At 45.4% G+C, this 23,183-nt stretch overlaps 1 protein-coding gene across 1 annotated transcript; it reads right to left on the reverse strand.

Moving 5' to 3' along the window:
* Window positions 1-262: 262 nt before the first annotated feature.
* On the reverse strand, window positions 263-19,177 carry LOC121556909 (phosphatidylserine synthase 1-like). The gene is made up of 13 exons (XM_041870793.2): window positions 18,736-19,177; window positions 17,526-17,617; window positions 16,753-16,797; window positions 16,238-16,362; window positions 15,388-15,546; window positions 15,096-15,247; window positions 13,405-13,546; window positions 9,952-10,064; window positions 9,236-9,301; window positions 7,362-7,461; window positions 3,456-3,524; window positions 1,119-1,179; window positions 263-471 (listed from the first exon to the last, which is right to left on the reverse strand). Exons 1-13 carry the CDS (start codon window positions 18,918-18,920, stop codon window positions 377-379), a joined length of 1,404 nt encoding a protein of 467 aa, XP_041726727.1. The 5' UTR covers window positions 18,921-19,177; the 3' UTR covers window positions 263-376.
* Between the last annotated feature and the right edge of the window lie 4,006 nt (window positions 19,178-23,183).

A 23,183-nucleotide genomic window follows, 5' to 3' on the forward strand; every position in this document is an offset into this window, starting at 1 on the left:
CACATGCTTACGCTGACACACACACACTGATCAGCAGTAGGGTGGTAGGAGCTCTGACCGTGTGAGCCACCAGTAGGTATCTGATCTATAGACCACGCTCCCCTCTCTCCTTCCTCTACAACCCTGCATGGACATGGCGTCTGTCTATCCTGTCCACTGACCATGCCTCTAACCTGGGCCCACACTCTCCCCTCTAATGGATGGGTGGTTCTCCGAACGTTAAAAATGTTGAACAGGGAAAGTGTTCGCATCTTTCCTTTCATTCTCTCAGTCCCGCTTCTCTTCCGCCTCTCCCAAACATGCACCTCTTCCTCCGTGGTCTGGGGTTCAGAGAGGAGAAGAGGGCGGGACTCCACCCTGGGTGGCGGGCCTAGCATTACTTCTTCCTCAGCCCATTGGTGGATTTGTTCTTCCCTGAGCTCCGCCCCCGCCGCCGGGTGGGAGTAGTCTCACCCTCAGAATGCAGTTCTCCTGCAAAAGGTTTAAGTTTAGGATTAGGTTTAGATTTATTAGAACATCATCTTGGTACATATGCAGAAACACAGAAAATGTGATGTCATACAATATAAAAACAGGTCTAAAGATATGGCCTGCGTCCCAAATGGCACCCTATTCCCTATAGAGTGCACCACTTTTAACCAGAGCCCTTTGGGTAGCGCACTATATAGGGAAGAGGATGCCATTTGAGACGCAGCCAAGACGTCTAAATATACGGACAGAGCACCATCATAAAGTCACACACAACAAACAGGCATAGCCAAAGAACAGAGTGAGTGAGGGAAAGATTCTCGTTGTTTTAAATGTTCATATTGTGTCTGTGTTGAACAATTTGACATCTCTAATGGACGACACATTTCGATGGATGAACATAGTTGAAAGTAGAGGTGTTTCCATTGGATTGCTGGGTAAGAGAGGCAAGTACCCCAATCAAACCACTAGAGGTCAGACTACTACCAAACTATAGTTACACTCAACCCTCCCAGTCTCAGATTGGATGAAACTCAAGTTTCCCAACAATGGGAGGCATAAATAACTAAATGGCATATTACATATGAAACCCATTAATAATCATCTGCATGTGTTTGACTGTTGAGGAGGAATAGAGCCACCATAGTTACCTTTACATTGTTCTGACACAAAGTCCTCATTGTAGTTGCTGTCCTCACATTCAGAGTAGCTCTGTAAAACACAGGAGGGGGTCAGAACAGACATGTCATGAACATATGGCTGTGAGAACGATACACAGCCAACAGCCAGCTGATCCAGACACAGGCAAGAGGCTACGTCCCAAATGGCATCCTCCCCCCTTTACTGTATAGTGCACTAGGGTCCTGGTGAAAAGTAGTGCACTAGGCTATATAGGGAATAGGGTACCATTTGAGACATACCCAAAGTAATTGGAGTGAATACAAGGTAAACAATCTACAGAGGAAGAGCTGTGACATAATGTCATATTCTCTACAGATGAACCGCAAGGTCATATTCCATTAAGGCTAAACTACAGAGTCAGCTAGTTTATGTTGTAACTAAAAACACAGGTGTGGAAAAAATGAGGGTTAAACGACCTTCTACACAAATCATGGTTTCTGTAGAAAACCCTTCCATTTGGCCATGAGTACTTCTCAGAGCCCCTCTCTCTCAGAGCCCCTCTCTCTCAGAGCCCCTCTCTCTCAGAGCCCCTCTCTCTCAGAGCCCCTCTCTCTCAGAGCCCCTCTCTGGCCCTGGGACTTAAGGCTGCAGCATGCTTCGGTTCGGCTGGCGCCTAGCCGAGACTTACACTTGAAAAACGAGAAAAAAAAGTGGCAACAGTACTGTTTGTCCTACTTGAGATGCCGTAGCAAGATGCCTCAAAATAGTCCGAATTAATCTAAGATAACATTACGGATTTATTGAGTTAACGTTTTTGCAGAGAAGTTCTTAGTCATGCAATTAAGCAAACTAAGATGCACAGATGCACAAATATCCCCCCCCACCCCAAAAAAAAAAAAATATGCTAACCCCCTGTCTGTTATTGTAATGGTGCGAGGTTAGCATGCCTTGGGGGTATGATATTTGTGCGTCTGTAACTTTCTCACTCATCATTATTTTTTTCGATTCATTCAGGATTATCCGTAATCATGGTAGCATCCACATTCATGTAGAAGAGTTTAGAAACATATTCTATTCATAGCTCACCATTTTTTTCTATTCCAATCCAGGAAACCACTACAACACTTTCACGTCCACTACTAGTCTCCTCTTCCTGTTTGCCATGTGTGGTAATGTAACATGTCGGTCTGGTGTGTGGTAATGTAACATGTCGGTCTGGTGTGTGGTAATGTAACATGTCGGTCTGGTGTGTGGTAATGTAAATGTCGGTCTGGTGTGTGGTAATGTAAATGTCGGTCTGGTGTGTGGTAATGTAACATGTCGGTCTGGTGTGTGGTAATGTAACATGTCGGTCTGGTGTGTGGTAATGTAACATGTCGGTCTGGTGTGTGGTAATGTAACATGTCGGTCTGGTGTGTGGTAATGAAAATGTCGGTCTGGTGTGTGGTAATAACATTTACATTTTAGTCATTTAGCAGACGCTCTTATCCAGAGCGACTTACAGTTAGTGAATACATACTGGCCCCCCGTGGGAATCGAACCCACAACCCTGGCGTTGCAAACACCATGCTCTATCAACTGAGCTACATCCCTGCCGGCCATTCCCTCCCCTACCCTGGACGACGCTGGGCCAATTGTGCGCCGCCCATGAGTCTCCCGGTCGCGGCCGGCTGCGACAGAGCCTGGATTCGAACCAGGATCTCTAGTGGCACAGTTAGCACTGCGATGCAGTGCCTTAGACCACTGCGCCACTCAGGAGAATAAAGTGTGAATTGTATCCCATTCTACGTCCTCTAACAGGGACACCGGGACAGTTCCACCTACAATACATCTAAACAGGCACCTATATCAGAGTCCACCACCAGTTGCTCTTTTTCAGTTTCTACAGTTTCTACAGAATATAGAGCTGCTGAACAATGACAGCTAGAAGACATGGCCTGGGTTATTCACAGTTCCAGGGAGATGTGTTCTAAATGGCCTGGGACAGTCACAGTTCCAGGGAGATGTGTTCTAAATGGCCTGGGTTATTCACAGTTCCAGGGAGATGTGTTCTAAATGGCCTGGGACAGTCACAGTTCCAGGGAGATGTGTTCTAAGTGGCCTGGGACAGTCACAGTTCCAGGGAGATGTGTTCTAAATGGCCTGGGACAGTCACAGTTCCAGGGAGATGTGTTCTAAGTGGCCTGGGACAGTCACAGTTCCAGGGAGATGTGTTCTAAATGGCCTGGGACAGTCACAGTTCCAGGGAGATGTGTTCTAAGTGATAATAATGATGAATAGGTGCATGTATACAGAGAAAGGTTGCAGCAGGACCATACTGTAGTCAAGGAAGTGTAGTGCATATCTAGACTGGTATGTAGGCATACCTTCTCTTTGGGGCCATAGATCTCTGCATACCACACCATCCCATACAGACACAGGAATGTGATTATGGCCTGGGAGGAGAGGAGACAGAGTTAAGGCCACAGTAAGTTCAAGGTCAACTTTATCGTCCTAGAAGGAAATTGGTTTTGAAACAACAGTCAAACATAAAATACAAAAATTTACATTGACAATAACTATATAAGTGAATACATAGCGGGGGTACTGAATGCATTGGACTGAATACACCAGTCAAGTAGTCCCTAATAGAATCAACATGTCAGCCACAAAATTCAGCTGCAAACACATTGACATTCCATAGATAAAGCTGTAGCCTAAGACAAACACAGTACTGAAGACTTATCCTTTCACCATCTAATGTCAAATACTAGGAGAACTACAGCATTGGTAGGTTGGTCCAACAGTCATGTGCTCTTACCAATGACTAAGCTATTTATGGTACATTAACTGACTAGAAAAGGACTGGTCTGCTAACATAAATAGTGATACAGTGGGGGGAAAAAGTATTTAGTCAGCCACCAATTGTGCAAGTTCTCCCACTTAAAAAGATGAGAGAGGCCTGTAATTTTCATCATAGGTACACGTCAACTATGACAGACAAAATGAGAAAAAAAATCCAGAAAATCACATTGTATGATTTTTAATGAATTTATTTGCAAATTATGGTGGAAAATAAGTATTTTGTCAATAACAAAAGTTTCTCAATACTTTGTTATATACCCTTTGTTGGCAATGACACAGGTCAAACGTTTTCTGTAAGTCTGCACAAGGTTTTCACACACTGTTGCTGGTATTTTGGCCCATTCCTCCATGCAGATCTCCTCTAGAGCAGTGATGTTTTGGGGTTGTCGCTGGGCAACACGGACTTTCAACTCCCTCCAAAGATTTTCTATGGGGTTGAGATCTGGAGACTGGCTAGGCCACTCCAGGACCTTGAACTGCTTCTTACGAAGCCACTCCTTCGTTGCCCGGGCGGTGTGTTTGGGATCATTGTCATGCTGAAAGACCCAGCCACGTTTCATCTTCAATGGCCTTGCTGATGGAAGGAGGTTTTCACTAAAAATCTCACGATACATGGCCCCATTCATTCTTTCCTTTACACGGATCAGTCGTCCTGGTCCCTTTGCAGAAAAACAGCCCCAAAGCATGATGTTTCCACCCCCATGCTTCACAGTAGGTATGGTGTTCTTTGGATGCAACTCAGCATTCTTTGTCCTCCAAACACGGCGAGTTGAGTTTTTACCAAAAAGTTATATTTTGGTTTCATCTGACCATATGACATTCTCCAAATCCTCTTCTGGATCATCCAAATGCACTCTAGCAAACTTCAGACGGGCCTGGACATGTACTGGCTTAAGCAGGGGGACACGTCTGGCACTGCAGGATTTGAGTCCCTGGCGGCGTAGTGTGTTACTGATGGTAGGCTTTGTTACTTTGGTCCCAGCTCTCTGCAGGTCATTCACTAGGACCCCCCGTGTGGTTCTGGGATTTTTGCTCACCGTTCTTGTGATCATTTTGACCCCACGGGGTGAGATCTTGCGTGGAGCCCCAGATCGAGGGAGATTATCAGTGGTCTTGTATGCCTTCCATTTCCTAATAATTGCTCCCACAGTTGATTTCTTCAAACCAAGCTGCTTACCTATTGCAGATTCAGTCTTCCCAGCCTGGTGCAGGTCTACCATTTTGTTTCTGGTGTCCTTTGACAGCTATTTGGTCTTGGCCATAGTGGAGTTTGGAGTGTGACTGTTTGAGGTTGTGGACAGGTGTCTTTTATACTGATAACAAGTTCAAACAGGTGCCATTAATACAGGTAATGAGTGGAGGACAGAGGAGCCTCATAAAGAAGAAGTTACAGGTCTGTGAGAGCCAGAAATCTTGCTTGTTTGTAGGTGACCAAATACTTATTTTCCACCATAATTTGCAAATAAATTCATTAAAAATCCTACAATGTGATTTTCTGGATTTTTTCCCCTCAATTTGTCTGTCATAGTTGACGTGTACCTATGATGAAAATTACAGGCCTCTCATCTTTTTAAAAGTGGGAGAACTTGCACAATTGGTGGCTGACTAAATACTTTTTTCCCCCCACTGTATATACAGTGAGGAGAACAAGTATTTGATACACTGCCGATTTTGCAGGTTTTCCTACTTACAAAGCATGTAGAGGTCTTGTAATTTTTTATCATAGGTACACTTCAACTGTGAGAGACAGAATCTAAAACAAAAATCCAGAAAATCTCATTGTATGATTTTTAAGTAATTAATTTACATTTTATTGCATGACATAAGTATTTGATACATCAGAAAAGCAGAATTTAATATTTGGTACAGAAACCTGTGTTTGCAATTACAGAGATCATTCGTTTCCTGTAGGTCTTGACCAGGTTTGCACACACTGCAGCAGGGATTTTGACCCACTCCTCCATACAGACCTTCTCCAGATCCTTCAGGTTTCGGGGCTGTTGCTGGGCAATACAGACTTTCAGCTCCATCCAAAGATTTTCTATTGGGTTCAGGTCTGGAGACTGGCTAGGCCACTCCAGGACCTTGAGATGCTTCTTACGGAGCCACTCCTTAGTTGCCCTGGCTGTGTGTTTCGGGTCGTTGTCATGCTGGAAGACCCAGCCACGTCCCATCTTCAATGCTCTTACTGAGGGAAGGAGGTTGTTGTCCAAGATCTCGCGATACATGGCCCCATCCATCCTCCCCTCAATACGGTGCAGTCATCCTGTCCCCTTTGCAGAAAAGCATCCCCAAAGAATGATGTTTCCACCTCCATGCTTCACGGTTGGGATGGTGTTCTTGGGGTTGTACTCATCCTTCTTCTTCCTCCAAACACGGCGAGTGGAGTTTAGACCAAAAAGCTCTATTTTTGTCTCATCAGACCACATGACCTTCTCCCATTCCTCCTCTGGATCATCCAGATGGTCATTGGCAAACTTCAGACGGGCCTGGAAATGCGCTGGCTTGAGCAGGGGGACCTTGCGTGCGCTGCAGAATTTTTAATCCATGACGGCGTAGTGTGTTACTAATGGTTTTCTTTGAAACTGTGGTCCAAGCTCTCTTCAGGTCATTGACCAGGTCCTGCCGTGTAGTTCTGGGCTGATCCCTCACCTTCCTCATGATCATTGATGCCCCACGAGGTGAGATCTTGCATGGAGCCCCAGACCGAGGGTGATTGACCGTCATCTTGAACTTCTTCCATTTTCAAATAATTGCGCCAACAGTTGTTGCCTTCTCACCAAGCTGCTTGCCTATCATCCTGTAGCCCATCCCAGCCTTGTGCAGGTCTACAATTTTATCCCTGATGTCCTTACACAGCTCTCTGGTCTTGGCCATTGTGAAGAGGTTCGAGTCTCTTTAATTGAGTGTGTGTCAGGTGTCTTTTATACAGGTAACAACTTCAAACAGGTGCAGTTAATACAGGTAATGAGTGGAGAACAGGAGGGCTTCTTAAAGAAAAACGAACAGGTCTGTGAGAGCCGGAATTCTTACTGGTTGGTAGATGATCAAATACTTATGTCATGCAATAAAATGCAAATTAATTATTTAAAAATCATACAATGAGATTTTCTGGATTTTTTTTTAGATTCCGTCTCTCACAGTTGAAGTGTACCTATGATAAAAATTATAGACCTCTACATGCTTTGTAAGTAGGAAAACCTGCAAAATCGGCAGTGTATCAAATACTTGTTCTCCCCACTGTATATACACACTTTTATTACATGACAACTGTGAAATACATTTATGGCATGGCAACTTTTCCTCAACCTTTATCTAAGCAGAAAGTCCCATTGAGACCAGATGATCCTCTTTCACAAGAGACCTGGACAACTGTTTGGAGAGTGGTTTGTTTATGTACATGAGAGCTGTGTGGAGACCGTTCTTACCACACACACAAGCCACACCAGCACATAGAGGACCTGGGTCTTGGAGAACAGCTCCATTCCAAACTTTATACACGCCAAGGCCTCCAGGAACGCTATGGCCCTGTGATGTCAACAGACACACACACACACACACACACACACACACACAAACAGAGGTCACACACTACAGCTAAGGCTGCTGGGTAATCAGCCAGCTATAAGTGTGTCCCAAATGGCTCCCTATTCCCTCCATAGTGCATAACTTGGTCAAAAGTAGTGCACTAGAAAGGGAATAGGGTACCATTTGGGATGCATCCTATGACACCTGTCACCCAGCTGGACAGAGTGAGGGGGAGGAGGGTGACAGGGGTGAGACTACTGGGAGCTAGAGGGAATAAGTAAGATATTCAGATCACCACTAACCAAAATAAACATACTGAGAACAGTAGACATGCCCCAAGCACAATGGAAACCTGGATAGACAGCATTTTAAATGGGATATACTGGGCAGTGGGAAAAAAATCCCATTTCACAAGTTTCACAAATGTTCTGTCTACAAAAGATTCTACGATCTCTTATTTCCTTAAACATGGAAAACACTAGAATATCCACAGAGGGTCGTGCGTACGGCCCAGTACATCACTGGGGCCCAGTACATCACTGGGGCCCAGTACATCACTGGGGCCCAGTACATCACTGGGGCCAAGCTTCCTGCCATCCAGGACCTCTATACTAAATAATAATAATATGCCATTTAGCAGACGCTTTTATCCAAAGCGACTTACAGTCATGCGTGCATACATATTTTTTTTTTTTTTTTTTTTTTTTTTTTGTATACTAGGCGGTGTCAGAGGAAGGCCTTAAAAATTGTCAAAGACACCAGCCACCCTAGTCATAGACTGTTCTCTCTGCTACCGCACGGCAATCGGTACCGGAGCGCCAAGTCGAGGTCCAAAAGGCTCCTTACCAGCTTCTAACCCCAAGCCATAAGACTGCTGAACAATTAATAAAATGTCCACCCAGACTATTTACATTGACCAACCCCCCACTTTGTTTTTACACTGCTGCTACTCGCTGTTTATTATCTATGCATAGTAACTTTACCCCTACCTACATGTACAAATTACCTCCACTAACCTGTACCCCTGCACATTGATTCGGTACCGGTACCCCCTGTATATAGCCTCGTTATTGTTATTTTATTGTGTTACTTTTTATTTTATTTTTTACTTTAGTTTATTTAGTAAATATTTTCTTAACACTATTTATTGAACTGCATTGTTGGTTAAGGGCTTGTAAGTAAGCATTTCACGCGCATGTGACAAGTGTATCGATACAACATCAATAACACTCAGAATACACACATCTACTGACTCGGTGATTAGAGTATTATAGAGTGTTCTACCCTACACATTCCTACACCATGTGCCTTAGTAATGACTTTAATATGTCCAGTCTTTAATACTCAGGGTTTAGCTGAAGGATAATGGAGGCCATTGTTAAGTAGTGCTTCAATGCCAGGCTGTGTGTGTGTGTGTGTGTGTGTCTGTGTGTGTGTCTGTGTGTGTGTGTGTGTGTGTGTGTACAGCCCTATCCAGCTACTGCTCCTCAGGTCCTCCATGATGTTGAAGAGCAGTTAACATTCACAACATCCTAGCCTCCATCTCCTGCCCCCAGCTCTTCACCCTCACACTGCTACAGTTTACATACAACTACACCGCCCAACAGCAGAAACCTGACTGTCAAAGAGCTCTGTTCAGTTGTTGACCAAAGGTAAATAATCTACCTGACAGTTGGCTATTGCAGCCGTAAATGTGTATTGTAGTTTATTGGTGTACATGGGAGAGAGCAGAGTATACTGTTGTCATGGTAGTAGCTAATGAAACAACACTCACCCAAACACCCAGCACTGTGTCCCAACCCGTTTACACTGTGTGTCTGTGAGGTAGGCATAATACTGCCTGAAACACACAGGGAGAAAAACAACAGAACAGGTCAGGACCAATACAGGATGTAAAGACAGACGTGAACCAGTTCACCAGACACAGTGCTGTCCTCTCATAGCCATTAACTCTAGACATGTTGAGATGGAAGAAGATCTCTGATGTTGTCCTGCTGTTGGACAAACTTTGATGGTATGACTGATTAGTTTTCCAAAGACTGGTTTGGAAAGGGTTAAGTAGAAGAGGAAGGGGGGCAGATTGGGAGAGGTGGGGGGGAACAGCGGAGAGGGGGAGGAACAGCGGAGAGAGGGGAGGGGGAACAGCGGAGAGGGGGGGAGGAACAGCGGAGAGGGGGGAGGAACAGCGGAGAGAGGGGGGGGACATAGCGGAGAGAGGTGGGACAGAGGAGGGGGGGAACAGCAGAGGGGAGGACACAGCGGAGCGAGGGGAGGGAACAGCGGAGAGAGGGGGAACAGAGGAGAGGAGGAGGGACAGAGGAGAGGGGGGAGGGAACAGAGGAGAGGGGGGAGGGAACAGAGGAGAGGAACAGAGGAGAGGGGGGAGGGAACAGAGGAGAGGAACAGAGGAGCGGGGGGAGGAACAGAGGAGAGGGGGGAGGAACAGAGGAGGGGGAGTAGATCACCCAAGGCGAGGGGTGAGTTTCCTACCTCACGGTGGGAGCTGTGATGATGCCGATGAAGAGGATTCGACACCAGCTGAGGGCGTGGCACGCCGGGAACACAAATATGTGCTTCAGGAAGAATGTGTTCAACTCCGTCAGCTATGGAGAAACAGAGAGATGGAGCGTTACCACCGACACCATCACGACAACAGAGACTGCAATCCCCACAGGGCTCTACAGGGCCACCATTGTACTGGCATACGACCTTATATATATATATATATATATATATATTGCTGTGTGACCTGTCATTTTTATTTAGCAGCGGCTGTGCGCCTAGAAAAAGATTTCTCATTGTGCACCCACATTTCTGTGTGTGCCTACATCTTTCATCTTAGGTACACCCGTGCTCCGTGTAAAAAAAAGGTCAGCGTCGAGCCCAGCCCCATTTCAACCACACTGAACTCAGCCACAAATGAGGAAGTAGAATACATACAGTGGGGAAAAAAAGTATTTAGTCAGCCACCAATTGTGCAAGTTCTCCCACTTAAAAAGATGAGAGAGGCCTGTAATTTTCATCATAGGTACACGTCAACTATGACAGACAAAATGAGAATTTTTTTCTCCAGAAAATCACATTGTAGGATTTTTAATGAATTTATTTGCAAATTATGGTGGAAAATAAGTATTTGGTCAATAACAAAAGTTTCTCAATACTTTGTTATATACCCTTTGTTGGCAATGACACAGGTCAAACGTTTTCTGTAAGTCTTCACAAGGTTTTCACACACTGTTGCTGGTATTTTGGCCCATTCCTCCATGCAGATATCCTCTAGAGCAGTGACGTTTTGGGGCTGTCGCTGGGCAACACAGACTTTCAACTCCCTCCAAAGATTTTCTATGGGGTTGAGATCTGGAGACTGGCTAGGCCACTCCAGGACCTTGAAATGCTTCTTACGAAGCCACTCCTTCGTTGCCCGGGCGGTGTGTTTGGGATCATTGTAATGCTGAAAGACCCAGCCATGTTTCATCTTCAATGCCCTTGCTGATGGAAGGAGGTTTTCACTTAAAATCTCATGATACATGGCCCCATTCATTCTTTCCTTTACACGGATCAGTCGTCCTGGTCCCTTTGCAGAAAAACAGCCCCAAAGCATGATGTTTCCACCCCCATGCTTCACAGTAGGTATGGTGTTCTTTGGATGCAACTCAGCATTCTTTGTCCTCCAAACACGACGAGTTGAGTTTTTACCAAAAAGTTATATTTTGGTTTCATCTGACCATCTGACATTCTCCCAATCCTCTTCTGGATCATCCAAATGCACTCTAGCAAACTTCAGATGGGCCTGGACATGTACTGGCTTAAGCAGGGGGACACGTCTGGCACTGCAGGATTTGAGTCCCTGGCGGCGTAGTGTGTTACTGATGGTAGGCTTTGTTACTTTGGTCCCAGCTCTCTGCAGGTCATTCACTAGGTCCCCCGTGTGGTTCTGGGATTTTTGCTCACCGTTCTTGTGATCATTTTGACCCCACAGGGTGAGATCTTGCGTGGAGCCCCAGATCGAGGGAGATTATCAGTGGTCTTGTATGTCTTCCATTTCCTAATAATTGCTCCCACAGTTGATTTCTTCAAACCAAGCTGCTTACCTATTGCAGATTCAGCCTTCCCAGCCTGGTGCAGGTCTACAATTTTGTTTCTGGTGACCTTTGACAGCTCTTTGGTCTTGGCCATAGTGGAGTTTGGAGTGTGACTGTTTGAGGTTGTGGACAGGTGTCTTTTATACTGATAACAAGTTCAAACAGGTGCCATTAATACAGGTAACGAGTGGAGGACAGAGGAGCCTCTTAAAGAAGAAGTTACAGGTCTGTGAGAGCCAGAAATCTTGCTTGTTTGTAGGTGACCAAATACTTATTTTCCACCATAATTTGCAAATAAATTCATTAAAAATCCTACAATGTGATTTTCTGGAATTTTTTTCCTCAATTTGTCTGTCATAGTTGACGTGTACCTATGATGAAAATTACAGGCCTCGCTCATCTTTTTAAGTGGGAGAACTTGCACAATTGGTGGCTGACTAAATACTTTTTTTCCCCACTGTAGCCTAGCTGTACAATACAAACCTGAATCATGTCAACGTTTGGACCCAACCACCCAGTTTGACCCTGTGCTTCTCATTATCCACAGTAGAGTATAATGAAGAGACTTGAACCAGACTGTCTCATTACGCTGTCCTTTGGCCCTGAGCCTGTGGGTGTGTGTGTGTGTGTCTCATAGTGTAGAGGTAGTCTGTTATTTGGCCCTGAGCCTGTGGGGTGTGTGTGTGTGTGTGTGTGTGTGTGTGTGTGTGTGTGTGTCTCATAGTGTAGAGGTAGTCTGTTATTTGGCCCTGAGCCTGTGTGTGTGTGTGTGTGTGTGTGTGTGTGTGTGTCTCATAGTGTAGAGGTAGTCTGTTATTTGGCCCTGAGCCTGTCTAGAAGCCCTCTGGAGAGAGAGCAGCTAAACTGTAGCTACTGCTGAGTCTCCTGAGGCTCTCTCCCCCTCTACTAACCGCTCTCTCCCCCTCTACTCACTGCTCTCTCCCCCTCCACTCACCGCTCTCTCCCCCTCCACTCACCGCTCTCTCCCCCTCCACTCACCGCTCTCTCCCCCTCCACTCACCGCTCTCTCCCCCTCCACTCACCGCTCTCTCCCCCTCCACTCACCGCTCTCTCCCCCTCCACTCACCGCTCTCTCCCCCTCTACTAACCGCTCTCTCCCCCTCTACTAACCGCTCTCTCCCCCTCTACTAACCTCGCTCTCTCCCACTCACTAACCCACCCACCCACCTCCCTCTCACTCAACCCTCGCTCTCCCCTCCCCGTACTCACTCAACCCTATGTACCCTCCCCCCTACTCACCCATCCCTCCCCATGTTACTCTCTCAGACAGGGTAATTACTATTTCAAGCCCCCAGAGTGTTGGGAACGGGAGACAGAGCGGAGAAAGACTATTCCATTTCACCGCCACACAAAAAGCGGCGCAGCTTTTCATCGCCATGGCAGCCAGTATTGAGGATGAAGGGGTATTGGCAGCTATGGTGGGCTCTCTGGCTGGGACCTGGGGTGGTATTCATTAGGCAACAAACAGAAGACAACGGACTGAAACAGGGAGGGACTCCTAAAACCTGTCCAACAACAAATGCCTCTTTTCATTTTCCATTGCAAAACTGTTGTGCTACGGTGTTCCCTAATGAATACGACCCTGGGCTAATGATGGAAAGCACTGGAGATTATTCATCCACCCCACAGTGTGGTGCTGTCACCCGTCCAGAAACTGTCCACCCAGTCACGTGTCATCCGGCTAGTCTTTCACTCTTTAAGTGATGAGTTGTTAATATGGACACACCAGGCAGAACTCCCCATATACCTAGTGCCAACTTCTAACCCCGGTCAGGTCAGATCAGATAGATTTGGACCAAGGCCCTAAAGTAACGCACTACATTTGAAACTAGGGAAATACCTGCCAGATGATCATAAAGAGGTAGACCCCAGTGACGCGCTGCAGGGAAGACTTTGGGTCAAACCAGCGGACGTAGGTCCAGCTAGCCGGGGTGAACTGGAGCGCAGCACGTTTGATCTTCCCTGTGGTGGTGTGGATGTCCCTAGACAGGTAGACACACACACACACACACACACACACACACACACACACACACAAGGGCAGAAGAGTTAAAAAGGCTTGTGGACAGACATACAATAAGATAAGTACTATGTTGTTATAGTAACACACAGCTAACTAGGATGAAAACAATGCCATTACATAAATAATTCAAGTCCACCTCGTTACCGAGCAACAGGCCTGATAATACTAAACTAAAGCTAAACTGTCAGTGGCTCTGGATAAGAGCATCTGATCAATGACTAAAATGTAAAATGTGAGAACTCAATTTCCATACTGTTTTGTTTCTGAGAGGACCAACTCCATATTAATGCCCATGATTTTGGAATGAGATGTTCGATGAGCGGGTGTCCACATACTTATGGCCATCAAATCAAATCAAATTGTATTGGTCACATACACGTGTTTAGCAGATGTTATAGCGGGTGTAGCAAAATGCTTGTGACCATGTAGTGTGCCTGATGGAGGCCGAGTGATAGGGTTAGGAGGACCTACCTGATGGAGGCCCAGTGATAGGGTTAGGAGGACCTACATGATGGAGGCCCAATGGCTGGGTTAGGAGGACCTACCTGATGGAGGCCCAGTGATAGGGTTAGGAGGACCTACCTGATGGAGGCCCAGTGGTAGGGTTAAGAGGACCTACCTGATGGAGGCCCAGTGGTAGGGTTAGGAGGACCTACCTGATGGAGGCCCAGTGGTAGGGTTAGGAGGACCTACCTGATGGAGGCCCAGTGGTAGGGTTAGGAGGACCTACCTGATGGAGGCCCAGTGGTAGGGTTAGGAGGACCTACCTGATGGAGGCCCAGTGGTAGGGGTTAGGAGGACCTACCTGATGGAGGCCCAGTGGTAGGGTTAGGAGGACCTACCTGATGGAGGCCCAGTGGTAGGGTTAGGAGGACCTACCTGATGGAGGCCCAGTGGTAGGAATAGGAGGACCTACCTGATGGAGGCCCAGTGGTAGGGTTAGGAGGACCTACCTGATGGAGGCCCAGTGGTAGGGTTAAGAGGACCTACCTGATGGAGGCCCAGTGGTAGGGTTAGGAGGACCTACCTGATGGAGGCCCAGTGGTAGGGTTAGGAGGACCTACCTGATGGAGGCCCAGTGGTAGGGTTAGGAGGACCTACCTGATGGAGGCCCAGTGGTAGGGTTAGGAGGACCTACCTGATGGAGGCCCAGTGGTAGGGTTAGGAGGACCTACCTGATGGAGGCCCAGTGGTAGGGTTAGGAGGACCTACCTGATGGAGGCCCAGTGGTAGGGTTAGGAGGACCTACCTGATGGAGGCCCAGTGGTAGGGTTAGGAGGACCTACCTGATGGAGGCCCAGTGGTAGGAATAGGAGGACCTACCTGATGGAGGCCCAGTGGTAGGGTTAGGAGGACCTACCTGATGGAGGCCCAGTGGTAGGGTTAGGAGGACCTACCTGATGGAGGCCCAGTGGTAGGGTTAGGAGGACCTACCTGATGGAGGCCCAGTGGTAGGGTTAGGGTGGGCTACTTGATACAGGCCAAGGGTTAGGGTTATGGGTACCTACTTGATGGAGGCCCAGTGATAGGTCCTCATCTCCAGGAAGCGACAGACAGTCATGCCCATCCAGATGCCTCCTCCATTACACAGAAGGATGTCCAGGATCACCTGGTCCCACCAGCACTCAGCAAAGTTAGGCAGCAGGTGCATGAAGAACAGCTGAGGAGGAGAGGAGAGGAGAGGGGGAGAGGAGAGAAAAGGGGGAGAGTGAGAGGAATTAACTCCTTTTATGTGTGTGTTTGTGCTTTGGAGGGGGGGAGGGGTGTTCGGTGTGTGTGTGTGTGTGTGTTCGTGCGTACCTCAGTGAGCTCCCAGGTGATGCTGATGGTCCAACAGAGACCATAGCTGCGGATGAGCAGGGCCTTCATGCCCCAGCCCCAGAAGTGACTGAAGGCAAAGATGTCCAAGTGGCTCAGGATTCGCTCCCAGGTGATCACGTGACAGTTCACTGCATACTCCTACAAGCAGAGCACAGGGACCAGAGACGACATCAACAACATCCAATCATAACAGCATGAGGAAGTGAGTGTTGGTGCTAGAAGAGGATCCCGTTTCTTCACCCTTTTCCCCCAAAGAGTAGACTTTAAGTATTGGCTGGAGGGAGTGTCACCATTGGCTGGAGGGAGTGTCACCATTGGCTGGAGGGAGTGTCACCATTGGCTGGAGGGAGTGTCACCATTGGCTGGAGGGAGTGTCACCATTGGCTGGAGGGAGTGTCACCATTGGCTGGAGGGAGTGTCACCATTGGCTGGAGGGAGTGTCACCATTGGCTGGAGGGAGTGTCACCATTGGCTGGAGGGAGTGTCACCATTGGCTGGAGGGAGTGTCACCATTGGCTGGAGGGAGTGTCACCATTGGCTGGAGGGAGTGTCACCATTGTTAAAAGGCATGACGGGAAGTGTGCAAGCGTGCACTTCAGGAGAATCGGGATGTAGCCGAGGTCAATGTGCTAACAAAGAGACTGATAGCTAAGAGATAAGAAACTGATAGTAAAGAAAGGCTGCGTCCCAAATGGCATTCTATTCCCCTATTATAGTGCACTAGTTTTGACCACGGCTCTAGTGAAAAGTAGTGCACTGTTTAGGGAATAGGGTGAGTTGGGATGCAGCCACAGAGACTGATTGGAGAGCAAGGCTGCTGTTTACTCACCATGATGTCAGCCTCCCGGGTGGCGTAGCGCAGGTTTGGGTCGAGCCAGTACATGACGTTCTTCACCTGCTCCCAGTTCAGGAAGATGATGAACACCAGGAACAGGAAGTACAGCACACTCAGACCTGACCAAACGATAACAGAGAGATATCAGATCAACAGGAAGTACAGCACACTCACGCCTGACGATAACAGAGAGATAACAGATTAGGCGGAATCTCATTCAATCAGGGCAGAATTGGATCCATCAATTTATAAAGCCCTTTTTACATCAACAGTTGTCACAAAGTGGGCCTAAACCCCAAAAAGCAACCGAAGCAGAAGCACAGCGGCCAGGAAACAGGAAACACTCCCTAGAAGGAAGGAACCTATAAAGAAACCTAGAGAGCACCAACTCTCATGAATTGGGTGGATAATTAATGGTTAAGCTCATTCAAAGTTAACTGGAATGGTAGCTAGGCCTAAGCCTATACAAAAAAGGGATTGTTATATTTGTCACTTAAAATGTCACTCACCGAAAACTATTCGCCATATCGCCGGATGTGGTCTGGTAAATGGTCCTAGAGAGATGTGTCAAAAAATATTGAAATCAACAACTTCAGCCACACAGAAGAGTTCCAAGGCTGGTACAATGACATGTTGAGATGTCTGACACATACAACATTTTTATCTCAACATATTATTGTACCAGCCTTGTAAATAGTGCACAACCTTTTTACCAGGACCTAGTGTAACAGTTTTGCTTCCGTCCCTCTCCTCACCCCAACCTGGGATTGAACCAGGGACCCTCTGAACACAGACAACAGTCACCCTCGAAGTATCGTTACCTATCGCGCCACAAAAGCCGCGACCCTTGAAGAGCAAGGGAAACAACTACTTCAAGATCTCAGCGCGAGTGATGTCGGCAGGTAGCTTAGTGGTTAAGAGCGTTGTGCCAGTAACCGAAAGGTCGCTGGTTCTAATCCCCGAGCCGACTAGGTGAAAAATCTGTTGATGTGCCCTTGAGCAAGGCACTTAACCCTAATTGCTCCTGTAAGTCGCTCTGGATAAGAGCGTCTGCTAAAAAATGACAAAAAAAATATATGTTTTGTCACTGATTGAAACACTACTAGCGCGCACCGCTAACTAGGGAGCCATTTCACACCGGTTACACTAGCACCCTATTCCCTATATAGTGCACTACTTTCGACCAGAGCCCATTTACCACAGCCCAGATCAAAAGTAGTGCACTATATAGGGAATAGGGTGCCATTGATGTCCGAAGCAGCTTGGACAACATTGTCCTTACCGTTAGGGAAGGCCAGAACACTGATGACCAGGAAGAAGGAGATGGTCAGGATGAGGCCCACCCACAAGTTAGCGTCTTCGTTTGTCTCGTCCCTAACATAACAAGAGGCAGGGATTACTAACGCACACCAAAACCAGCATTAAGACATTTCAGAGTCAGTGAGATAAAAACTGTTATAAAACTGATGCATTGATGGGACAGGTGGCTTTGAAACCCAAATTCTATTCCACCTCTGTCCCCACATAGCCTGCTGTACTGTGCTCTCCTTCAATCACATTTATTAAAGATCAGTGAGAGGACTGAGATGATTAATTCACTCATCAGTGCCGACTGACCTACTCCTGACACCCCCCACTCCATTTGGTTATTGGGGATAAACCACTCTTGATGAGAGCAGCAGATAAGGGATTTGTCCCAAATGGCACCCCATTCCATATAGTGCAATACTTTTGACCAGGGCGCTATAAAGAATAGGATGCCATTTGGGCACAGACAAGCTGTGCATCATGGACTGCATTCAGTACGCAAAAACGTAGTGGAAACGGTGCAGTACGAACGACCAATTGAAAAACGGGAGGGGTTGGGTTGTGAGTTCAAAATGCACCGCTCTCCTTTAAATACGTCACTCATTACTTCAACCACCGCCTGCCACACCCAACAAACTTCGCAAAAGTACCTCAAAGACTGTTCAATAACGTTCAGTGCAAACTGTTCCGCAACGTAGCAATTGTTTAATCGAACTGAACGCACCCATGATGTAGGAAATGGCTAGATGCATGTTGCAGATAACGATGGACCACCAGGATGGGAGATCCATCCCCACAGTATAGAAAAGATAGACGTGGCACTTTGCCACAATGTAGCTACAAAAAGCAAATAAATCAGCCCACTTGCTACATTGTAAAACAGGCAAATGAAACATTCTCCTTCATTCGAGAGAAAATAGGAGCTAGCTGGTCAGTCCTGCACCAGAGAACTTAAACTAGCTAGGTAGTTAACTACATGTCGTTAGCTAGCTAGCTACTTAATCGAAAAACCTTAGTTACACATGTCAATGTTTGGAAATACTAGCGAGCTAAATTACTTTTCGACTGCATAAACATTCACTTAGCTGCGCGGGCAGTTGGCCTAGTCAGTAACGTTAGCCAAAAGAGCATATAGCTAGCTAATGTTAACTACCGGTAGTCAGCTGGCTAGCCACTTCACTTACCTTGTAAATGCGAAATACATCAAGCTGAGCACTGTGCATGTTAACAGTGTTATTGTGTGCGGCTTATAGAAAAAGTCCAGAGTAATATCCTCCACTTGCTGCTCGTTGATCATACGGAAATGCATCCTGTAGTTCACATCATTTTTGCCTATGGTCCGCGACCCGTACCTATATCCGGACGCCATAATTGCGGGAGGGCACCAGAGGAATCCGCTTTACCTCCTGCGGGCTGCTTTAGATCGACATTAGACGTTCGGCGCAATTAACGATTAATGTTGTCCATCAATAAAGACCAAAACGACCAGACGCACGTCCGTTAAATATGTGTAAAGACCAAAACGAAAAGACGCACGTCCGTTAAATATGTGCGCAACAGCACAACCTAAAGAAAAACAGTGTCAAGCATGAACTGCTGCCTTCTTGCTAGGGCGAACATCACGGGTTAAATTTACTGAACGTTTTAGTGGAAAATAAACTCTCCATTTTTGATTGGTTTATACGTCTAGGGGAGTGCCACTATGGAAACCCAAAGGGGTCAGTTTATGAGATCATTCACGTGCTATCTTTCTCAACGTTTGTAAACCACCAAGGCAAACCCACATAAATAGAATGGATTATATTTCTATGGGCAAACCAAGGTCAGTTCCACACCGCGTGAGGTTATTTACGTTCATGTCACAGGAGGGTAAAAAAGTAATGTACATATTTTCTAACCACAAGCATTGATGTCATGAGTGTCCTAACCTACATTATTCCCAAGTACATTAGTTATCTGAGAAGTGGGAGAGATCATCATCAAATCACCATTAGTAAAATGGATATCATTATCATTATCTGTTAGGGCTTCACATAATGTATGAAAAACCGTCAGTATGGGCAGTATAATAAAAGAATATAACAGAACAGAAGAGAATATAACAACGTTATTCTACTGTCCACTAGGTCTGGGAATTGCCAGGGACCTCACGATACGATTTTATCACGATACTTTGGTGCCGATACGATATAATGTATTGCGATTCTCATGATTCTGTATGTATTGAGATTCGATACTGTGATTTTATTGCAATTCGATGTTCCAAACATACTGCTCTAATAAAAAGCATGAGCTGTCGCACCCCAAGAGAACATTTTTTTTGTAGAGGTGCTGACTAACGGGGAATAAACTGTAAGCTATAAAAATAAATAAAGAGAGTCCACACTCTATATATAAACTCCCAGTCATTTATTGGGTAAAACACCAACGTTTCGGTCACCCTGAAGACGGCACAGTGATGCAGAAACGTTGGTGTTTTACCTAATAAATTATACTGGGAGTTTATATATAGAGGGTCGACTCTCTTTATTTATTTTTATACCAAACATATTTCTCACCATTATGTCTGCTGCAGAGGGACAAGAGAGAACCATGAGAAAACAAGTTTTGATAAGTCATGGAAATAAAAGTGCTGAAAACAAATTGGCTCCCTGTTTAAAAAGAAGATGGGGAACAAGCTATGAAGGGTAAATACTGGAGTTTTGGTGCAGGTACAGACAACTAGCGCAAAAATAATGTTGCGAAAATGTCAAAACGATACGATATATTGTCAAAAATAATATCCTGATATGTAACTGTATCGATTATTTCCCCCATCACTGTCAACTTGACTAATGGTATCTTGTTTACCAACTAAACATCATAATGACTGTATTGCCCCACAGTCTGGTATTTTGCGCACAGCCTAATGTTATCTATTTCTGTGCCTCTGACACCCTCAAGTGGTGACTTTTAGGGCTTGATAAAGCCTATCAGAAACAAAATCGTCTCAGCCCAGTCAAAGCACTTCTCTATCCTGGCACACCAATGGTGGAACCAGCTTCCCCTTGATGTTAGGACAGCAGAGTCCCTGCCCATCTTCCGAAAACATCTGAAACCCTATCACCTCAAAGAGTATCTTCAATAATCCCACAGAAAGTAGACTGAACCAGGTTTTCCTAGGAGTTTGCCTTTGCTTGGCTCCATTCCATTTATTTTTTATCCTGAAAAACTCCCCAGTCCTTAACGATTACAAGCATACCCATAACCCGTGTAGCTCAGTTGGTAGAGCATGGCGTTTGCAACGCCAGGGTTGTGGGTTCGATTCCCACGGGGGTCCAATATGAAAATATATGCACTCACTAACTGTAAGTCGCTCTGGATAAGAGTGTCTGCTAAATGACTGAAATGTAAATAACATGATGCAGCCACCACTATGCTTGAACATATGGAGAGCGGTACTCAGTAATGTGTTGTATTGGATTTCGCCCCAACCATAACACTTTGTATTCAGGACAAAAAGGTAATTACTTTGCCAATTTTTTTTGCAGTATTACTTTAGTGCCTTGTCACAAACAGGATGCATGTTTTGGAATGTTTTTATTCTGTACAGGCTTCCTTCTTTTTACAAAGGGTTGAGTACTTATTGACTCAAGACATTATTTATTTTATTTTATTTGACATTACAGCTTTTAATTTTTAATTAATTAATTAAGAAAAACGTAATTCCACTTTGACATTATAGGGTATTGTGTGTAGGCCTGTGAAAAAACATCTAAATTTAATCCATTTTAAATTCAGGTTGTAACAAAACAAAACGTGGAAAAACTCAAGGGGTGTGAATACCTTCTGAAGGCACTGTATCTTAATGTGAATGCACTAACTGTAAGTCGCTCTGGATAAGGGCGTCTGCTAAATGACTAAAATTTAAATGTAGTCTACTGCACTCTTCAAATACATAATTTATAGACATCAAATGAACTGACTGAACATAAAGTTTGCATTAATAAATAGATTTGATCACTGCTTAAGTTGTAAATCGGGAGTTGCATGAACAAAAAGTGAGCGCGAGAGAGCTCACTAGGGGGCTCTGAGGTACCGGAACAGATGAAAAAAACAACAACATTCTAGAAAAGCAGTGCATGCATGTCATCGCATTTGCGTAGTGGCATAAAGCAGTAGAGTAGAGGAGCTTGTATAAATTGCATACATGGGAAAATCTTTTTGTACTTTGATCAGGGAAGAATTTGACCTTTTATACACACATTTCATGCAATTCTATGTCATTTTAATGACTGCAGACTTTAGCAGAATCTTTTTTAATACCATACAAATGATCAAATGACAGGCTACTTTGACACTGACAAACTGAGAATCTGAGATCAATAAAAACGACCTAGTCTTGAATCTATCAATAGCCTAGGCCTAGGTGTGTGGAAACAGGTGACATATTGTACATTATAAACTGGGTGGTTCGAGCCCTGAATGCTGATTGGCTGACAGCCATGGTATATCAGAAGATATTACCACTGATACAACAAAACAATTATTTTAATTGCTGTAATTATGTTGGTAACCTGTTTATAATAGCAATAAGGCACCTCAGGGGCTTCCACAGCTAAAGGCTGTGTCCAGACACTCCCCGTTGTGTCGTGCTTAAGAACAGCCCTTAGCCATGGTATATTGGCCATATAACACACCCCCTCGGGGTTTATTGCTTAAATATGACGAGGAAATGATAGTCCTAGAAAAGCTTTCCACTTTCTCGGACTCACCCAATGATGTACAGCTCACTTGCCAATGATGGCTGATACTCTCCTCTTGTGCCAAAAACCTAACTCTCTTGTTTTACTTTGTAAAACAATGTTCGCTCAATAGGCCTAATTGGAAGTTGATCAAATATTTTGGTAGCCTACAATCAGATTAGAGTCTTCTCTTTTAAGCAGGAGCCATTTACTTTCCAACCTGTGTTTTTCCGCGCAATTGTATTTGAAATATTGCAAAAAGCTTGTTCTGGCTGCATGCTGTTCACTGACAGATTTGGCGCGTTCTGGGGCTATAGCCTATGCCTTGTGATTGGGCTACATAAACACAGTCCACAGCTAGGCTATTTTTTTCAAAGAAGCTATTGGTCCTCTGTGCCTAATTATAGGCTTACTCCTGGTGTAGTATTCGGAGTTATTTAATTTATTTCTGAACAGACAGCAGTAATTCTATAACTTTGGCAAATGTATTTCAATTAATCAGGGGTGATGCAGTTCGTTCAGAACCCTTCGCGGGGCTATGATTCTATAAGGAAATAAATGATGAAGTGCAACACTGGAGAGATGAGAGTTGCAGGCTCATGTCTAGCAGACAGAGGGAGAGAGATCATAGAAAGTGAATCTCATTCTAGTTCTGAGAGAGATACAGGCGCGCTTATCTCTCTCACCACAGCAACGGCCACGCGTTGGTCTCAAACATTGGCTATAATGTTGCGCAAACCAGGTGCGGCCTGAAAATCAACGTTTTCACATAACGTTTTTTAAAGGGAGGGCAGGATAATTAATGAGGAGTAAACTAGAATGAACTCTGATCACTTTTATTAGAATTTTTTACATTGCAAACAGTGAGAGGTACCGGATGTAGCGGGACAGGATCCGGCCAAATAGGT

The sequence above is a fragment of the Coregonus clupeaformis genome, chromosome 28 (genome assembly GCF_020615455.1).
Source record: "Coregonus clupeaformis isolate EN_2021a chromosome 28, ASM2061545v1, whole genome shotgun sequence".
NCBI lineage: Eukaryota > Metazoa > Chordata > Actinopteri > Salmoniformes > Salmonidae > Coregonus > Coregonus clupeaformis.